Source organism: Zootoca vivipara, chromosome 6 (genome assembly GCF_965207765.1).
Source record: "Zootoca vivipara chromosome 6, rZooViv2.hap1.1, whole genome shotgun sequence".
NCBI classification, from domain to species: domain Eukaryota; kingdom Metazoa; phylum Chordata; class Lepidosauria; order Squamata; family Lacertidae; genus Zootoca; species Zootoca vivipara.
Window position 1 is genome coordinate 63,772,148 of NC_142589.1, and position 20,950 is coordinate 63,793,097.

General features: G+C 48.0%; 1 protein-coding gene across 6 annotated transcripts in view; it reads right to left on the minus strand.

The window, feature by feature from the left end:
* Positions 1–10,575: 10,575 nt before the first annotated feature.
* Positions 10,576–20,950, minus strand: part of LOC118087368 (mitochondrial peptide methionine sulfoxide reductase) — a 48,195-nt gene continuing 37,820 nt past the window's right edge. For all 6 annotated transcript variants that reach the window (XM_035119942.3, XM_035119943.3, XM_088672400.1 and 3 more), the window contains one exon: positions 10,576–11,364. In XM_035119942.3, coding sequence (XP_034975833.1) covers positions 11,206–11,364 — 159 coding nt within the window. In that variant the 3' untranslated portion in view covers positions 10,576–11,205. The remainder of the gene's footprint in view (positions 11,365–20,950) is intronic.

Genomic DNA, 20,950 nt, shown 5'->3' on the forward strand with positions numbered 1-20,950 from the left:
TGGGTTCAAAGAGGATCGGACAAATTCATGGAGGAGAAGGCGATCAGTGGTTGCTAGCCATGTGGAAGTTATGCTCTACTTCCATTGTCAGAGATACTATGCCTCTAAAAACCAGATGCTGGGATGTACAGCTGGGCAAAGTGGTCCTGTGCTGTGGGCTCCTTGCAATTCAGAAGGTCTATTCTTACATATATATTTTTCTAAACTTGTGTGTGCCTGAGAAGGCCTGGCACTGTTACCTTTTGGGATGGGTCTCTTAGCTACTGTTTTTAGAAGGCTAATTGGAGGGCAGGATTTCAGCTAAAACGATTAAAGGAAGTCAAGGGCCTTGTGGATTTTATCACATGCTAGACATATCTATGCCCACATCAAGGCTGGGGGAGAAATGTAATTCAGTTTGCACTTGAAGGTGAACTACCTTATCTGCACTTTCTGAAGCAATATGTGAGCTGAAACACAGCCATCCTACAAAATCCGCACCTCTCCAAATTTTGCAAGGGAGGTTCTTTGGTCAAGTAATGTGTGCAAAAAACGCACGTGCTTCAGCAAAATGCACACAGAAGTGCATATAGTATGAAAATAACATATGAAGCACATCATATTAGTGAAACTGCTCTGCAAAAAAAGGTGTATATTTCCATACAAAAATGTGTGTTAGGAAAAATCCACACAAAAATGCTGGCAAATTTCCATTTCTTGTTTAAAAGAAAACCTCTTTCCTACCAGATGCTTCTCTCCTCCCCCCCCCCCTAAAAAGCAGGGTCCTTGCTTCTGAGTAGTGATGTAAAGCAGGGATGGGAAACCCGTGGTCCTCCTGATGCTGTTGGACTACAACTCCCATCCCCCCGGCCATTGGGCGATGCTGGCTGGGGCTGATGGGAAATGGAGTCCTCTGGAGAGGCACAGGTTCCCTGTTCCCGATTTACAGGACTTTGCTGCAGGGCTGTAATCCCAAATGTACAATCATTATGTATTTGTTAATAATGCTTCTAGGCGACCCTTCCTCTTTAGAGATAGATGCAATGAATAACCTCAATGTAACATAATGTAAAGATGAACTATACAAGGGAGTAAAATAAACAAATTCCTTCAGTAGCACCTTAAAGACCAACTAAGTTTTTATTTTGGTATGAGCTTTCGTGTGCATGCACACTTCTTCAGATACAGTGACTCTGTATCTGAAGAAGTGTGCATGCACACGAAAGCTCATACCAAAATAAAAACTTAGTTGGTCTTTAAGGTGCTACTGAAGGAATTTTTTTATTTTACTTCGACCCAGACCAACACGGCTACCTACCTATACAAGGGAGTAACACACACAGAGAACGGTTCATTTTTACTTCCGACTGTCCATCTGTCCATTTCAGTTTCACTCCGTTTCTCATTTTCCAGTCTTTGGTCCTCCACATTTTCTCATCAGTTTGTGATTTTTAAAAACAAAGCCTCATATAACCCTTTTTGATTTCTCCTCATATACACCTTTTTGTATGCAATTTTGCCTTAATAAATGCATTTTTGGAAAGCTTTTCCTCCCAGTATAATGCATTTTTGTATGTTACTTTCACTAACGTGCATTTCTATGCGGACCATACGCCCCGTTTTTGCATTTTTGCACCCATTATTTGGCTGGAGAAAAGTATCACAACATTAGGAGAAGTGCGACTTTTGATGAATGGCTGCATTTCAGTTCACATATTGTTTCAGAAAGTGCAGATTAAATAGGTTTGCCTTTAAGTGAGAACCAGATGGAATTTCTTCCCCATTCCGCCTTCTGAGTAAACATGCCCAGGGTCACGTTATCTGTGGGCTTGCAAAGAGCTCTGCTTTGACTCAGCACTTCAGCTCTTGCGAAGCTTATCTTTGCCCCTCTTAAAATGCGGGTAGTCCTTTGTCCAGGAAACCCCAATCACGAAACATCAGAAAAAGCACATGAGATAAAGCCATTCAGAAGGGAAGGAAACGATGCAAGAGTAGATTCAACAGCAAAACACAGGGAGGGTAATACAGCAGGTGCTGGCTCTCCAGTGAGGTAAGAAGATAAGAAGAGCCTGCTGGATCAGGCCGATGGCCCATCTGGTCCAGCATCCTGCCCTCACTGTGGCCAACCAGATGCCTGAGAGAAAGTTACAAGCTGGATTCAAGCACAGGATCACTCTCCCTCCTGTGGATTCCAGTAACTGGTATTCAGAAGCATTTCTGCCTCCAACCGAGAGCATAGCCATCATGGCTAAAAGCTATCAGTTGCCTTAGCCTCCATGAACTCATCTAATCCTCTTTTAAAGCCATCTAAATGGGTGGGCATCGCTGCCTCCTGTGGGAGCAAGTTCCATAGTTTGACTAATAATAATAATAAATTTTTATTTATACCCCACCCTCCCCAGTCAAAACCGGGCTCCGGGCGGCTCACACCAATAAAATTACAATACAACATAAAAAGCAATTAATTAAAATACAGATTAAAGTACAATATTAAAATTTAAAATGCAGCCTCATTTTAAGTAGTCCATAAATCCAAGCCATGAGGGAGGAAAACACAGGGGTCAGACTAAGTCCAACCCAAAGGCCAGGCGGAACAGCTCTGTCTTGCAGGCCCTGCGGAAAGATGACAAATCCCGCAGGGCCCTGGTCTCCTGTGAGAGAGCGTTCCACCAAGTTGGGGCCAATACTGAAAAGGCCCTGGCCCTAGTAGAGGCCAATCTAGCCACCTTATGGCTCGGGATCTCCAACTTAAGACTTCCCAATGTGGTAAACCAGCCCTGCTGTGTTTTTAAGGCCCCTTTTTTTAATTCTGCAAAGCAGGGCCCTTGACCTCTGCCCACCAGGCCCTGTTTTGATGGTACCACTGGACCAAGGAGGGACCTTAAGAGACAGCTGGAAGCAGGCATTTCCCTCCCTCCCTGCCTGACTCACGCAGTTCCTGTGTGTGCCCTGAGCCACCCTCTTGCACCTGTTTCTAAAATAACTTCCCGCAGTGAATCACCTGCAGGTTCGAGGCAGGCAGATTGCTCACTCCACTGAACTTTGAAATAGAGGAGTTCACCAGAGATCTTATCAAATGGTGGCTGGAGCCCATGGCGCTCTGGGAATGCAGACTGTGGATCTGGAGACTCCTGATGTGTCCTTCCACACACTGCAGCAGAGGTGGGGGCGATGATTCATCACAACAAATGGTTCAACACCACCAGCAACCGAGAAGTATGTCCACTGTCTTCTAAAACTGGCTCTGAGTAGAAGTAACCTAGGGTTTGCAACCAAATGCCCGAGACAGGGTGAGCTCCTGTTGCTCGGTCCCTGCTCCTGCCAACCTAGCAGTTTGAAAGCACATCAAAGTGCAAGTAGATAAATAGGGACCGCTCCAGTGGGAAGGTAAACGGCGTTTCCATGCGCTGCTCTGGTTTGCCAGAAGCAGCTTAGTCATGCTGGCCACATGACGCGGAAGCTGTCTGCGGACAAACGCCGGCTCCCTCGGCCAGTAAAGCGAGATGAGCGCCGCAACCTCAGAGTCGGACACGACTTTACCTTTAGAGTCTACCATGGGAGCAGGGCCAGGGCGGGAGAGTGGTCAAGTTGCATGGGATCAATTCCAATCTGTTATCTCCAAGGATGTGGACAGGCTGCTTGGACACTGAGGTCCAGCTCTGAAGCCCTTCTGGTGGTTTCCTCACTGCGATAAGTGAGGTGACAGGGAACCAGACAGAGGGCCTTCTCGGTTGTGATGCCTGCCCTGTGGAATGCCCTCCAATCAGATGTCGAGGAAATAAACAGCTATCTGACTTTTAGAAGAAATCTGAAGGCAGCCCTGTTTAGGGAAGTTTTTAATGTTTGGTGTTTTATCGTGTTTTTAATATTCTGTTGGGAGCCACCCAGAGTGGCTGGGGAAACCCAGCCAGATGGGAGGGGTATTATTATTATTATTAATATTATTATTATTATTATTAATTACTCAGAGGAGGACCGTTGGAATTAATGGACATGATGAACTTAGGTCCAATAATTCAGTGGGTCTACTCATGAGGAGAAATTACTGTAGTTAGCTACAACCCCTTTGTTCTTCACAAATATTCTTAGTAGCGGGGAGGGGGGGAATCCTATTATTATTATTATTATTATTATTATTATTATTATATTGTCATCATCATCATAATCACCACTGGCTATCCATACACTACCAGGCCAGGTTCAAAGTTAATTCTGTTAAATTACAAGGCTTTAACAAATTGGGTCCAGGATACTTCAAGGACTTGCCAGTCACTTATATCCCTGCCAATTCATTGAGATCTTTGGGTGAGTCACTCTTAGTGCTCCCCCATGGCTCAGATGGATGGTTTGTACTACTCAGGAGCTGTGCATTCAGTATAGTGGGACCAATTTTATGGAAGTCCTTTCCAGTCGAGGTCAGAAAGAGCCCCTCCCTGCTGAACTGCTGGCACCTACTGAATACGTTTTGAAATTCCAGCAGGCATCTTAATTGAATTCTGGTTTTTACAGTTTTAGCTGACTTTGATTTTCATTTTTTTGGTGTAACTTGCAGGGCCGGCCTTAGATGTATTACTACTAGAGGTAAAAATAATAAAAATGCCCCCCCCACCCGCTGCTCTCCCTCTGCTGTGCACCCAGGTTCACCCACTGTCACAAGCCTGTGGGTGCACCTCAAGGCAACATACAATTAAAAAGCAATAAACCTTCCAACGCACTGTAAATAGCAATCAAAAACGGAAACACAACATCGCTAACCACTTAATACAAACAATAACAACCCAGAGACACACAAACCATGTAATCACCACCACCGCTAAAATTAATCAACCAGTCTAAGCAATACCAACAGCGCTAACAAATGAAAGATTTAAAAATTATTCAAAAGGCCGAGAGGAAAGAAAAGTGGTTAAGTTGCCCTATCTGAAAAAAAACCCACTACCTTAGCTTATTCATTTGCAGTGCCTTGCTCCCCGTCACATACGCAAATCCAATTGCTTATGGATTGTTGCCCTGTTCGCTGTTGTGCGATCCCTGACTGGCTGGAACGGCCCCCTTTGCCTATACCGGTACAGCAGAGGCGGGGAAACATATGTGACCCTTCAGAAGTTATGTTGAACTCCATCTCCCATCGGCCCCAGTCAGCATGGCCAATGGTCAGGGATGATGGGAGCTGGAGTCCAGCAACATTTCCACACCACTGCCATAAAGTGAAAAAAGCAGCAGCTGGGGGGTGGGGTGCACACGCAAACACACCACATGGAAAAGAAAGAATGCTGCTGCATAGGACGGGGGGGGGGGGAGAGGTGAATATCTGCAGAATTCCTACCCAAGCCAAAATGTTGGTCCGTACCCCAAAATACAAAGACAAAAATAGAATTTGTAACATGCAGCTCCGATAGCTATTCAGCTGCTTTCCAGTTCAGAGCCAAAAGTCATTGTTTCAGGGTAACCCTGGTAGGTAAAAATTGTTGTTGTTCAGTCATTTAGTTGTGTCTGACTCTTCACGACCCCATGGACCAGAGCATGCCAGGGACTCCTATCTTCCACTGCCTCCCGCAATTTGGTCGAATTCAGGGCCATCTTAAGTATATCCAGTGCCGCGGTGCAAAGATCCCCCTGGAGCAACCCCCCCCGGTTTCGCAGAGTTGCTGACCTTTTTACGGCGTTGCTGGCAGCTTTGCGGGGCTAGAGGGGGTGGGCAGCGGCTGGAGGGTGGCTCCTCCAGTGCATGCTTCAGTGAGGTGGATGAGGGCGGTGAGCTGATGTCGGGAGGCGCCGCGTCCAGCCTCCGCCTCTTACCTGGTGTCCTCCAGAACTTGGCTCCCTGGCGCCCTGCGACACTTGCCTCTATGGGCAAGATGCCCCTGGTCAAACTCTTGTTAGTAGCTTCGAGAACACTGTCCAACCATCCCGACCTCTGTCGTCCCCTTCTCCTTCCCAACATCAGGGTCTTTTCCAGGGAGTCTTCTCTTCTCATGAGGTGGCCAAAGTATTGGAGTCTCAGCTTCAGGATCTGTCCTTCCAGTGAGCACTCAGGGCTGATTTCCTTCAGAATGGATAGGTTTGATCTTCTTGCAGTCCATGGGACTCTCAAGAGCAAGGGTCAGCAAACTTTTCAGCAGGGGGCCAGTCCACTGTCCCTCAGACCTTGTGGGGGGCCGGACAATTTTTTTTTGGGGGGGGGGGATGAACGAATTCCTATGCCCCACAAATAACCCAGAGATGCATTTTAAATAAAAGGACACACTCTACTCATGTAAAAACATGCTGATTCCCAGACCATCGTGGCCCGGATTTAGGTGGTGATTGGGCCGCATCCGGCCCCCGGACCTTAGTTTGGCGTCCCCTGCTCAAGAGTCTCCTCCAGGACCATAATTCAAAAGCATCAATTCTTTGGCGATCAGTCTTCTTTATGGTCCAGCTCTCACTTCCATACAGCTGTTTTTCAGTTCAGAGCCAAAAGTCATTGTATCAGGGTAATCCTGGTAGGTAAATATAATAGAAAGTTAATGTTAGGTCCTGACTTAAAATACAGGTGGCGACTCCATCTGGAATTGCCAGCACCTGTCCAGGACTCTTGTTTGGATTACTTAAGGGTTTCACGTCATAAACACACTATGCCTTTGCAACACCTTATTTTATTCAAATAATTATGGGCACTGTCGTTTGCTGGTCGGTTAACAATTCACAGCAGAGATGGATTTTGGGGAGCCTTGGGGGCACCGCAAGTATGATGCAGAATGGAAAGTGAGAGGTATGGGGGCACTGGGTTTTGGTGTTGTGCAGGGCACCACTGAAATTTGAGACCCCAAGGTCTGCCATTGTTCACGGCAACATTTAAACAAGAGCCGTCGAATTGTATAATTGGAAGGATAATCAAGTCCAACCCCCTGCAATGCAGGAAAACACAGCTGCGCCAAATGGGGATCAAACCTGCAAACTTGGCATTATCATCACCACACTTTAACCAAGCTATCCAGGCCATTAGGGCAAATGGGGTCCTGCCCCACTAACCTCACTGTGCCCTGGAGGCCAACTTCCTCCTCCTCCATCTCAGTGTTGCCCTTGTATCTTATTTTTCCTTCTTTTAATAATTTCAGGGGGGGGGGTTGACAATAAATTTTCTGCGCCGGGTACCACCTGACCTTGCTATGCCACTGGCCCCTGTAGAACTCAGCTGGGAGGATGAGGACAAAACTAGAGTTTAGTTGGCTCTGGAGCCACCTACTGTTGGGCTCCAAGCCTTCTGAACTCTTGCATCCTGATGGGCACCAGTCACAAATCAGGTGTTTGTGGTTTATGACCCCAACCCGTTTCATATCAGCCATTTCACTTTTGCATCTGGTCCCACCTGAAAAACCCCTTTCCCCTTTGCATGGATTACTTCTTTCTCTTTCATTCTCAATCACCAGATGGATGCTGACCAGAAGAGGTTGATTTGGTTATGCCTTTTTTCTTTTCTTTTGGTGCATGCAGCATGCTGTGATTAATGTCACAGCTCCCCCTGCTGGCAGTCTCATGGAACACAGCTACAAAGGCAGAAAAAGAGGGCAGCCCCAAAACTTTTGAAGGCAGAAACAGTATTGGAAGCAGAACAGGCTATAACCAGCTCCCCTTTATACCACCATGATGAGCACAGTCATGAATGCACAATAAAAACCAAGCCTGGAGGGGCCCTGGGTATGGTTGTGGGGTATGGTTTTCTAACTTTGGATATTGGGGAAAAAACACGCCTGTGCTGTTGTTCTTTCATGCTGGGTTATCATTCTTGACACTCTGGGCTCCTTTTCCAAGAGAGAGGCAGGACAAAAAGAAGTTTGCTAAATAAATACACTGAAATACTGATGTGCCAGAGTGTTCTGTATTTCTTCTATTTGTTTAATTATTTTTTTTAAAAGGACAGCCTTCTAAGGCTCCTTTTCATTAAGGTGGGGGAGGATTAAACTGAGTTCAATGGGATGGGCAACACAATCCCTTAAGTCCCACTACGTTCAGTGGAGCTTGAGTTAACAGCACATAGGACAGCTGCCTTACTTAACTCAGTGGCAGACCAGTTTGTTTTGCATGCAGAAGGATTTAGGTTTAATCCCCAGCATCTCCAGGTAGGGCTAGGAAAGAATCATGTCTGAAAACGCAGAGCCACTGCCAGCCAGTGCAGACAGACCTGAGTTAGATAGGCCAACCACCTGATTCAGTTATAAGGCAGGATCCTGTGCACCTCAATTCTTTCTATGTTCTAAAATGGGTGTGGGTGCGTGCATCCATGTAACTCAATCCTTTGCATGTAGGATGCATGGAATTAAATGTGGCTCCCATGTACATTTATGTAGGGTTGCAGCCTTAGACATATCCCCTCCCCACCCCCCACAACACATGCTTTCCCCCACTAAATGCATTTATCACTGTATATGTTGACACATGGATTGTTTTACAGCTGCCTGGCCATGGTGGTGTTTTTTTAAAGCACCGCCAGTCACTGGAACAGTACAATTAGCATATGCAGATGAGCTACTGCTCCACTTCTCCCCTTCCCCCTCAATACTTCTCGAAGCCGTAGCAACTTGAAAAAAGGGCCCGTGTTGCTAGAAGCATTACTCTATGACAGGGGTCAGCAACCTTTTCCAGCCGTGGGCCGGTCCACCATCCCTCAGACCATGTGGTGGGCCGGATTATATTTTGAAAAATAATAATAATGAATGAATTCCTATGCCCCACAAAAAAACCCAGAGATGCATTTTAAATAAAAGTACACATTCTACTCATGTAAAAACATGCTGATTCCTGGACCTTCCGCGGGCCGGATTGAAAAGGTAATCGGGTAATCGGGCCACATCCGGCCCACGGGCCTTAGGTTGCCTACCCCTGCTGTATGATGTTTTGGAGGCTGCCGAAGCAGTGCTGTTTCCCCCCAGTTGTGATCTACTTTGAATTCAGTGACTTGATGCAACACAGAGAAGAGCCTTCACTGGCACCAGTACCACATGAACATCAGAGGGCAGAGGGCACTTCCAAAAGATGGAGATACTATGAGTCCCCCCCCCCCACAAACAACGCTAGTAGCTAATCTCTGAGAGAGACTCTTCTCTCAATCCCGCTACACGCACTGAGGACATTTAAGCAGTTGATTTGTGATCTAGTGCCATTTCTTCAACCTTGGGTCCCTAGATGTGGGTGGACTACAACTCCCATCACCATTAACCACTGGGCTGTGAAATGCACCTTGAAAACAGAGTGGCGTTATAAATGGTCCCGTGGCCAATCAGGGGCAGGAGCAGAGAGGAGCCCATCAGAGCCCTGTGGGTGTGACATAGCCTGCCACAGCCGATGGACAGAAAGAATGGGAAGGAGAGACACAGGCCAGCTGTCTCTCGCTGCAGATTGGTGAAATGGGGAAGGAGCTGCGTAGCTGCGTTCAATAGCAGCTGGCCTGTTGTATGCCCATAAGACACAGCAGAGGGAGAAAACAAGGTCTTGGCTTTAGTCACAGGTCACAGATGTGGAAAATCCTGAATATTATTTCATAGTTCCAGGCAGCCTCTCCAAGTCACGGTGACCTAAAGAGAGCGCTACAAAGGAAAGCACAGGAGAGATAGTATTTGATGCAAAAACCAGTGCCAAAACACTCAGGGCTTGACCACAGTAGCGTTTAACATGCGTTTGAAGCTCCTGGAACCTAAATTTTTGGCCCATCATCCACATGACAGCCTCCTTTTGAGCATTCAATTAAGAAGCCCCCTAGCCCTGGGACAAGCCGAAAAGGGGTAATAAGCCTACCTCACTGCCATCATCGAGCTGGACACACTGCAGTGGGGCTTTTTTGTGGGTTGGCATGTCAGAACTTTTTTGGGGGGGGAATCCCCTTCCCACTTCCACATCCCCTGCTTCCTCTATGGCTCTTGTCTGTCTTCCAGTAGTTCTCCCGACAACTTTTGGTAAGAGTCAAGAAGAGTTTCTTTAAATGCAACTGCACTGGAACTGGATTTTTCCGCTGCCTACAACCACCTACTTACATTGCAGGCTGTCTCGGTTGTCTCCAGAAGAGCTGCAGATGGCTCCTTACTGGTGAGGGCCAATGGGATTGTGAGCATTGCGCCAAGGACATCCACCCTTTCCCTCTCTCTGCCCCTCTGGAGGGCTGCTCCTTAGCAGGCTGTTGGTGGAATCATGCACAATACACACACACATCTATGTTGTGAGTCTGGGTGCAACTCAGCTTTTGCGTGGGTTAAAACAGACAATGTTATGGACTTCCAGATCCCCAGACTATCCCTGTACCTTTAACCTCTTTGATATTAGACTGATGTTCTCAGGTTGCATCCTGCTTACAACTTCCTCTTCCTTCTCCTACTTGAACCTCAAGATAAGCGGTCACCTTTAATTATCCTCTATGAAAGCAAAGAACCAAGCATGGCTGCCTCGTTCTTCTCTAGACTAGAAAATTTTCTATCCAAGTTACAGATTTCCTACAATAAACAGCTCTGTTGCTTTCTTAGCTGCAAGCAGCTCTGTGTGGGCAATGGCAACTGGTACAAAGTCTGCTCTCTAGCCCAATTTCCACTAGCCAAATGCTGCTGACTGCATACAGAAGGGTTTCAATAGGTAACAGGCCCAGTTGGTCCCAATAATGTATTTATTTTTTAAAAAAAACACAAAAACCACAGGAGTCCAAAAGTGATGGCAGTGCTAATGGAAGGGCATAGAAAACAACACACAGCCCCAATACAACCCAGCTAGAAGTGTCCAACTGTTGTGGATGGGAAATATCTGCACAGAAAATTGAAGGCATTTGTGTGCGGACAACCAAGGTGTGACAACAGGCATGTGGAAATGGCGGCCCACGCATGTGTTAATGCTTCAGTGGGAACACAGCCTCAGAGCAATGGCAGTCTCATCTTTCTGCATCGGCCCTCTCCGAGGCAGGACTGGACATGTGAAGAGGCCGCAACCAGGAAGAAGGCACCACTTTCCTATGTGAGGCCTCTATAGGTGGGCAGCTCTATCTTATCCAAGGCACAGGACAATGTCCTGGCAGGCTGGCCGTTGTCTGCCTGCTTCCCCAAATCTTGCAGCATCCCACAAACACAAAGGAAGGAAAGGACAGCCCCAGTTGCTAAATTACAGCTGAATTAAGGAGGATGCTAGGCTGCTTCGGTTTCCATGGCAACTGCTGAAGGGTTCCGATCACCATGGTTCCCAGGAACACTCCCCTTTGGAGGAGGCGGGCTCTCATTTGCCAATGGGGCAGGCGACCCCAGTGCCTTTCAGGCCGCAAAACCCCTCGGGGTTTTTGTGCAGGTATTGCTGGTGGTAATCTTCAGCGTAGTAGAACTTCCCGGCCTCCTGGATCTCAGTCGTTATCTGTCCTCGCTGCTTCTTAGACAGCTCCTGCCAAAGGATGACAGTAAGGAAGAAGAGACATTCAGATAGTTAGCACTTCCAGCAGGATGATTAGAGCAAAACGTAAACCACGGATAGGTAACATGCACCCTTCTAAATGTTGTCAAGACTACAGCTCCCATCATCCCTGACCAATGACTATACTGGCTGAGGCTGATGGGATTTGGAGTTCAACCATTATCCACAGGGCCATAGCTCACTGTCGCCTAGTACACTGACTGACAGCGACCCTCTAGGATTTCAGATGGGGATCTTTCTCAGCCAGGCCTGGAGATGCCTGGATTAGAGCGTAGTACTGAGGACACTCAGGTTGTAGGTCCAATCCCTGTATGGGGCAGATGCATATTCCTGCTTCTCAGAGGGTTGGACTAGATGATCCTCATGGTTTCTTCCAACTCTATGAGTCTATGCCAGGTACTGGAACCTGAGACCTTCTGCTTGCAAAGCATGTCTTCTACTACCTTCCCCCACCTGCCTCCAAGATCTTTAGTTACAAGTCTACACCACTACCACCTTCGTAGCAGCCATCAAATTTTGGAAGCTTGGTGCTGGAGATACAGTATAAAATATCAAGATGCTTTTCACCATGCATGAAAAGAACACAAGTTTCTGGCCCACATGACTGTGAAGGTGGCTGCACTTGGAATACTGTGCACAGTTCTGGCTGCCTCAGCTCAAAAAGGATATGGGACAGCTGGAAAAGAAGAGAGGAAAGAGCAGCCAAAATGATCAAGGGGATGGGAGTGGCTCCCTTATGAAGAAAGGCTGCCACGCTTGGGACTTTAGGGAAAAGGTGACATGACAGAAGTCTATAAAATTTAGAACTTATGGGTACCAAATGAAGCAGAATGTTGGGTAGACCAAAGAAAATACTCCACACAGTGCATAATTAAACTATGGAGACTGCTCCTCCTGCAGGTAAAAGATAAAGGTAAAAAAAACCCTGGATGGTTAAGTCCAGTCAAAGGCTGGGGTGTGGCGCTCATCTCGCTTTCAGGCCAAGGGAGCCGGCGTTTGTCCAGAGACAGCTTTCTGGGTCCTGTGGCCAGCATGTCTAAACCATTTCTAGCGCAACAAAACACTACTAGAGCGCATGAAAACGCAGTTTACCTTCCCATTGCAGGGGTACCTATTTATCTACTTGCACTGGCATGCTTTCGAACTGCTAGGTTGGCAGGAGCTCGGACAGAGCAACGGGAGCTCACCCCATCGCGGGGATTTGAACCACCAACCTTCCCATCAGCAAGCCCAAGCGGCTCAGTGGTTTAGACCACAGCACCACCTGAATCCCTGATCCTCCTGCAGGAGGCAGTGATGGCCACTGACTTGCATGGCTTCAAGAGGATTGAGCAAATTCATGGAGGATAAGGCTGTCCAATGGCTACCAGCCACAATGGCTGTGCTCTGCCTCCATGCCTGGAGGATATATGCTTCTGAACACCAGCTGCGGGAAACCATGGGAAGGGAGAGGGTTTTTGTGCTCAGGTCTTGCTTGAGGGTTTCCCACAGGCATCTGGGTTGCCACCTTGAGAACAGGATGCTGGACTAGATGGGCCATTGCTCTGATCCAGCAGGGTCTGCTCAGTGTTGGCCTCTGGTCACACACTGGCATGTGGCCCTGGAAGGTTGTCCAGAAAGCAATGAGTCTGGAGAGGGTTTCCCGCCCCTGCAGTAGATGGAGGGCAGACAAGACACAAGTTGTTCACAAAACACATTTTCAATCAGTGAAACTCACTGCCACAAGGTTGGGTTCTGGTGAGAACAGAGGAAAGAAGAGGATGTCCTGGCACATTTAATCAGCTGGGGTATGTGCATGGAATCTTAAGTTAATATCATTTTTAGTCTTGGTGGCTCCTGTGCGTTTTGGGCTTGTGGGTTTGTTACATGATTGATTCTCCTGCAATCTGCATTAATTGAGTTACTTCTCGGCCTGTCACTTATGTTTTCACGTTGCTTGGAAATGTTATGATCTAGTAATTACAAATTGCACGTTTTGATGAATTGCATAATGGATTGGTATTGCCTAATATATTTTTTATGTCTGTCTCATCTTATTACAAATTTGTGTTTTAACTATCGAGGTCCTGTAGACTAACATTGTTATTTTTGCATTGTACTGTATATTTTTGTCAGTTTAATGCAAACCACCTTGAACGCATAGGGAAGGACGGACTTTGGCAAAGGGAGGTGATGACCAGTAACTCCAAGCGCTTTTGAACGGGGTGAGGAACCTGTGGCCCTCCAGATATTGCCAGACAACAACATCCCACCATCCCAGACAGGCTGAAGCTGATGGGAGCTGGACTCCAGCAATATCTGAGTGGGGTCACAGGTCGACCACGTTTGCTTTAGATTAGAAGGTGATTGGACAAATTCAGGGTGGATGGGTCCACTGACAGCCTGGAGAGCACCATCACTGTTCTGGTAGCCCTTGCTACCTAACTCACTCTTCAGCGCCAAATTTAGGGTGGTGCTCTCTGTCCCCTGCTTTCACCTGGGCAGAGCAATAGCTGAAGGTTCCAGTCAGCCTCCAACCCATGGCTGGCACTACCGCTCTGCATCCTCGGGCAGCTTCTGATGCCCCAGCAGGGCCCATTGGCGTTGACGCCTGCTTTGAAATTGCTCCCTTTCCTCCCTGGGTTTGGGGCTTACCACAGCTGGCCGCCATTTAAAATTTCCCAGAAATGCCATTGTGGATCATTAAAATGGCAGGCAGCTCGCAGCCGCTGCCTGCCGCAAGACCACAGACCGGTGGCGGTGGCGGCAAACCGTTGCCCACCACTTCCATCTTGGGCCTCGCTGTCAAGCTTGGAGACGCTCAACTGCACTTAAATTTCTAGCCGAATTCTCATGCAAGGAGGTAGGAGGAGACAGATGCTGTCAAAACAAATTACCTCCGTCCGATGGGCTTAGGAGGGATTGGCCTGCTTCCTCCGGCATCTCCCCTACCCTTTCCCCTTTAGCGATAGAGGTAGCGAGCCTCTTAAGCCTTGGTGCCAAGTACAGCTTCCCCCTCTCCTCCTAGTTGGCGGCCTTCACATAGGGAGGTGATGGTAAGGAGGGAGAGGAGAAACTAATGGATGTCTTCAGCAGTGGTGGGAGGGATCTGCACCACGAGAAACGTGATGGGGGGGGGAGAGGGCGGATGCAGCCCAGCTTCCCAGCCATCTCTTTAAATGCAATTAAGGATGCTGCCCACTTCAAAGGCTCTGCCAGCTCTGGAGGGCTTCCAGCCAACAACACTGGGTTGCACATGTTTTGTGATGGTTGGGGGCGGGAGTGCGTAACAGCTGAGAGGGAGGCAGGCAGGCGAGGAGGGAGGCGCATGGCTCTCCAGGGCTCAGAACAATGAGGCTTATCGCAGGCAGAGTTAATTCACAGGCAGCACGGATGGTGCGTGCAAGAGAGCCGATAAGACAACACAGTTAATTAACTGGAACCCAGCTGGGCCTGGTGCTGGCAGAGAAGCTGCAGCGGGAAAAGAGCAGCGGAAAGCAGGCTGGCAGAGACAGAGAGAATGTGCAAGGTGATGTGGGTGCTTGTGGATGTTACAGGGGTCATAGATCCTAAGGAATTTATTTTCTCCCCCCCCCCCCCGCTCCCCAGTTCTCTCTATTAGCAGGATAGGCATGGGTGGAACTAATTGAAAAGCTCACCGCTTTGATCTCCAGCTCCCAGGAACTTCCCCTCATCCAGCGCTGCTTTCTCTGCAGCACTACGGCTATTGCTTTGGGAGACACATCCGTTCCCATACAAGCATCACTAGGGCATAAACAAAGGATGGGGAACCTTTAACTATTGAGGGCCACATTTCAGGATGCTGATAGCGGGTGGAGATGAACAGAAGTGCATACAGCCACTCTGCTTGCTCGCTTGCTGCCTCTCTGCTGCCGCCGCCTCTCCCTGCCACCTGTGTGTGTCACCCCCCTTTTCGTTTTCGCTCTGCCACCCACTTTCTCTGTGTGTCACTGACTTTCTCTCTCTGCCACCTTCTCTCTCCCCTCACCCAACCTGCTCTCTCTCCCCCATGCCTGTTCTTCTTCCCCACCCCGTGACCTACCAAGGAAAGGACAAATTGCTCTTGTCTCATCAAGCCCCAACTAGATGCTAGCAGAGGCATTTCAGCCCCACCCCATAACTCCACCCATGTTTGCCTTTTTCCTATCCTCCCCTTGCAACCCTTCCCCCAGACTCCTCCTCTGAAAGGAATTAGGCCAAGGGTCCCTACCCTTGTTATAAAGGGTCAGATTCAAAAGAAGAGATGTGGAGACCACATCAAAGAGTCGGCTAGTCAGCATTCCATTCCCCACAGTGGCCAATAAGACACTTCAAGGATGCCCACCTTATGTGTGTGTGTGTGTGTGTATACACACATACACTGATATAGGGACATGGGTGGCACTGTGGTCTAAACCACTGAACCACTTGGGCTTGCCGATCGGAAGGTTGGCAGTTCGAATCCCCGCGACGGGGTGATCTCCCATTACTCTGTCCCAGCTCCTGCCAATCTAGCAGTTTGAAAGCACACCAGTGCAAGTAGATAAATAAGTACGGCTGCAGTGGGAAGGTAAACAGCATTTCCGTGCGCTCTGGTTTCTGTCACGGTGTTCCATTGCCCCAGAAGCGGTTTAGTCATGCTGGCCACATGACCCGGAAAGCTGTCTGTGGACAAACGTGGGCTCCCTTGGCCTGAAACAAGATGAGCCGCAACCCCTGAGTCTCCTTCGACTGGACTTAACCATCCAGGGGTCCTTTACCTTTATCCATTGGCATGAATGCAGGGCCTGCATTTATGTATCACAATCAGTTTAAAAGCTTTGAAATCCACCAGTCAAACGATCCATATTTTACCCTACACAGAACACACCCTAAATGGGGGGGGTGCATCGCTATCACTATCCCGGAACATCCCAGAGCAACTTTGATCCTAGGCAAAGTTCACATTCCCACCTGAGTGCTCCTGGTGGCAGCTAAAAATGTTGCTGGTCTGCCCTTCACCCACCTATCTCTTACCAACCACCAGCAAAGATTGCTGAAGAGCAGCCCTTTATAGTAGAGTAAAGGAGCAGCATATAAATGACTGTCACGAGCCCTTGTACAATTAAGCACTCTAACAGCATAATCCACCACTGGCTCCGACACCAAAGCAACCATGTGGCTGTGGGGGCCCCTAGATGTGTGGGGGTGTATGAGCACGTGTGTGTATCTTGCATCTCTACCCCAAAGCCAAATAGGATTAGCAAGAGTTTTCTGTGCCCCGTTTATGCCCAACCACTTAAAGATTCAAGATCCATGTCTTTTTCCATCTGTGATCACCCAAGCAGCTGCCCATGGGAAACACAGATCCTGTTGCTACCTCTGTCATCGCCATCAGTTACCTGCTTTGGTCCTCTATCTCCTGCTCCAACCTCAAAAAGCATTTTCTCAGAAAGCTGGAAAGCTTTATTGCTTTTCTGTACTCCCCCCCCCCCTTTTTACTGCTATTCTTAGTGGCTTGTAATGATGCTTTTATTGTAAATTTTGGGAAGATGTGTGCGTATGTGTGTTTTAATCTGCTTTAGAATTTTATCTTATTTTATTGGTATATTAAGCAGCATAAAGATGGTCTCAAGTAAGCAAATGAGAGCAGGGGTGGGAAGGCGCCCCCGTAGGAAAAGGCAGTGCTATTGAGACAGGATCCCAGGTGGCTCTGGACAGCAAGGAGGCTCCCTGCCCTTGGAGCTATTAATAAATGCTAAGATGTGTCTTCTGCCACATGCAGGCCTCAGATGAGCAAAGCTCTAGGGACCCCTCCAGGGAGCAGGGAGCAAAGTGCCTAGTATTTAGGCTCTGCGGAGAACAGAATATATAAATAACAGATTGTTCCTAGAGGCAGCATGCTGTCCCACTACCCTCTGGGACGGGGGCTATTGAATATTTTCTCCCCGGTGGGGTATATCTTAGCATGACTAATGGGCCGTTGGAAACAAAACTGCCAGCAGTGCAGAGCTGAGCGACATGTTGTATTTGGGATCACCAAGACGGAGACAGTTTCTGGCCTCAAAGTTACACTGCTGAGTAGTCAGAGACACATACGGACAGACAGACAGACAGACAGACACACGAAAAAAGAAGATATCCTGGAGGGTTGTTCCAGAGTAACCAGCCTATTATAGCTAGGGTTAACTCTAAGCAGCCCATTGGCACTTAGGAGCATAGGCTTGCCAGGATTTTAGGCAAGGGTCTCTCCCAGCCCTACCTGGAGATGAGGGGGATCGAACCTGGGACCTTTTGCATGCAAAGCAGATGCTTTATCACTGAGCTACGGCTGTTCCTATTGGAAGCTCATACAGGTGCTTGGTCTAGTTTGCAGATGCTCGGATGCTATTCTCTGGGCCAGTTCACAGCCGTAGCATTTCCGGTTTACGCTTCTGGTTTAGCTTTGGCTAACACAGGACCAAATTAGGTTGGGCCTCTTCAGCCCATCTTTCAAGCTTTACATGCCACAGTAGGGTCTAGTTTTAAAATTATTTGCAAAGGGACGCAAACCAGTGTATTCCCAGAATGCTGATGCTCTGTCCACCAGACTGAGCTCTTGAATAGGGGCGTGGTGGAAAGTGAGTCAGTTCACATTTTAAAGCGAATCTACCTAGCTTGCGCTTTCTGAAGCAATATATGAACCGAATCACCAGAAATTCCTTCAGAATTTACATTTCTCTGAATTTTGCAATGCAGTTCTCCAAGCCATGTCTTCTTCTTCTTCTTCTTCGGTGATCACTCGTAGCTGAGTAAGATTGTCCTCCATAAACACGATTTTAACAATGGGTCCCTAAGTGACTGTGGAGGCCAATTCTGGATCCACACGTCCTTCCACAGTGGGGACATGGGTTTCCAGGTGGGAGTTGATCACGGTGTGGATTTGCCAAGTGTGCCTTCCTCTTAGCATGTTTCTCCCTTGCATCCTGAGATCGAGTTTCTTCAAATCCCATGACACCTTTGGTAAAGGCTGTTCTCCAACTGGAGCGCTTGCAGGCCAGTGTTTCCCAGTTGTCAGTGTTTATACTACATTTTTATAGATTTGCCTTGAGACAGTCTTTAAACCTCTTTTGTTGACCACCAGCAATACACTTTCCATTTTTAAGTTCGGAATAGAGTAGTTGCTTTGGAAGACGATCATCAGGCATCCGCACAACATGACCAGTCCAACGAAGTTGATGTTGAAGAATCATTGCTTCAACACTGGTGATCTTTGCTTCTTTGAGTAGGCTGATATTAGTTCGCCTGTCTTCCCAAGTGATGTGTAAAAATTTTCAGAGACACTGTTGATGGAATCTTTCGAGGAGCTGGAGATGGCGTTTATAGGTGGTCCATGTTTCACAAGCATATAGTAAGGTTGGTAGTACAATAGCTTTGTAAAGAAGCACTTTGGTTTCCCTGCGAATGTCCCGGTCCTCAAACACTCTGCACTTCAATCGGGAGAAAGCCACACTCGCAGAGCTCAGGCGATGCTGGAATTCGGCATCAATGTTGGCCCTTGTGGAAAGGTAACTGCCGAGGTAGGAGAAGTGATTGACATTTTCCAACGTTACACCCCTGAGTTGGATTTGTGGCACTGCAGAGGGGTTATTTTATACTTGTTGGTGCAGCACTTTGGTTTTTTGGATGCTGAGTGATAGGCCAAGCTTATTGTAAGCTTCTGCAAAGATATTTAGGATGGTTTGGAGGTCATCCGAAGAGGTACAAGCTAGGGGAAAATGTGCAAGTACTTGTAAAATAAAAGCACACAAAGATGCATCGTATTAGGGAAAACCTGTTTGAAAAGATGCACGTGTTTGGCAAAAACGCACACAAAAATGTGAATATTTAGGACAGGGGTCAGCAAACTTTTTCAGCAGGGGGCTGGTCCACTGTCCCTCAGACATTGTTGGGGGGGGCGGACTAAACTTTGGGGGGGAGGCATTTTAAATAAAAGGACACATTCTACTCATGTAAAAACACACTGATTCCTGGACCATCTGCGGGCCGGATTTAGAAGGTGATTGGGCCGCGTCCAGCCCCCAGGCCTTAGTTTGCCTACCCAAGAGGACGTTAAACTGAAATTTGCAAGCTGATGTGGAAATGTGGAGAACAGGCCTTAAGATTGAAAATATTAGAGAAACTGAAATTGACCGATTTGTCCATTCGTAGTCAGAAGCATCTCACTGTGGCTCCACCTAGGAAGACAAGCTTCCCAAAGTCATCCAGGTTGCCCTTGATCTCACCTCTTCCCAACAGCCCGCAAATGTGGAGCTCCTTTCCTCACCAGAAGCTGCTGTTCAACCAGCTCTGCCTACGACAACCCACACACCAACACCCTGCGACCCCCATCTATCCTTGCACACCTCCCCCCACCCCCGGTTCAGGCACACGCCGACGACGTCTGCCCAGCATGTGCCGATTCCAAGCAGGGTTGCCCTTAATTGCCTCTGCAATGGCAGCCGGGAGGGGGGGGGAACGGCTTACGGCAATGAATCACATTGAAAGGGGCGGTGGGTGGAGAGGCTACACCTGTCTGTGCCACTGACCTTTGCACCCTAGCTGGCAATTGCCGCGGTGGCAAGTTGCCAAGGAAACCAACATATTCTCTCTCCACACACACACACACCCCGGCGCAACCTCTCTTTTCCAGCCCATAGTACACATATGGCCTTGGAGGAGCAATTATCTGCAGGCACTCCCGCCTGCCTTTGTTGTGGGGCATGGCTTATAGGGCAAGTCCTATTCACTGGCAGGCAAATAAACAAGGCGTGTGTGTGTGTGTGTGTGTGTGTGTGTGTGTGTGTGTGTCCAAAAGCCCCATTGGTATCTCAGGTCCTATGCTATGAAAATGTCAGCAACGAAACAGCGGGCGAATATCTCCCCTGGGACCCTTTTATTTAGGGGATTTTATAAACCGCCTTTCAACACCCGTTTCCAAAACAGGTGGCAACATCAACCTACATAAGGAGGATTAAAATATTAAGCAATATTAACAAGCAAGCAAGCCGCGTGGGTGGGGAATCCCAGCACCAGAATCCTGCTAAAAGGAGCTTTGCTCCCCGCCCCTCAAAGGCACAGCTAAAGAGAAACCTCTGAAAAGACAAGAGATGGAATCTCAGAAGCTTCTAGAGCAGGGCTTCCCAAACTTGGCTCTCCAGCTGTTCTTGGACTACAACTCCCATCGTCCCTTGCCAGCAGGACCAGTGGTCCAGGACCCCTGCAGAGAAGATGCTGCTGCTTACAGCAGCCAGCCTAGCTTCTGCACCCGATGGTTCTCTCAGGAGGGCTTTATTTGCTGATCTTAAGTCTCCTGACAGTTTGGATAGGAAAAGAGTTTTCCCGGGATAGTCAGGACACAACCTGATGCCCCATAGAGATTTTGAACTCCAGGTCCCAGCAGCCCCAGCCAGCATAAGCAGAGCCAATTGGGATGTGGGTCGGCACATTTCGCTCAGGGCCTCAAAGCTCAAAGGAAGCCAGTGAATGCTTGCATTGGCAGTTCAGTGTGGGGCAATGGCAGTCCTTTGCAGGAAGATATTATAATAATGAATTATTATTATTAATACCCTGCCCATCT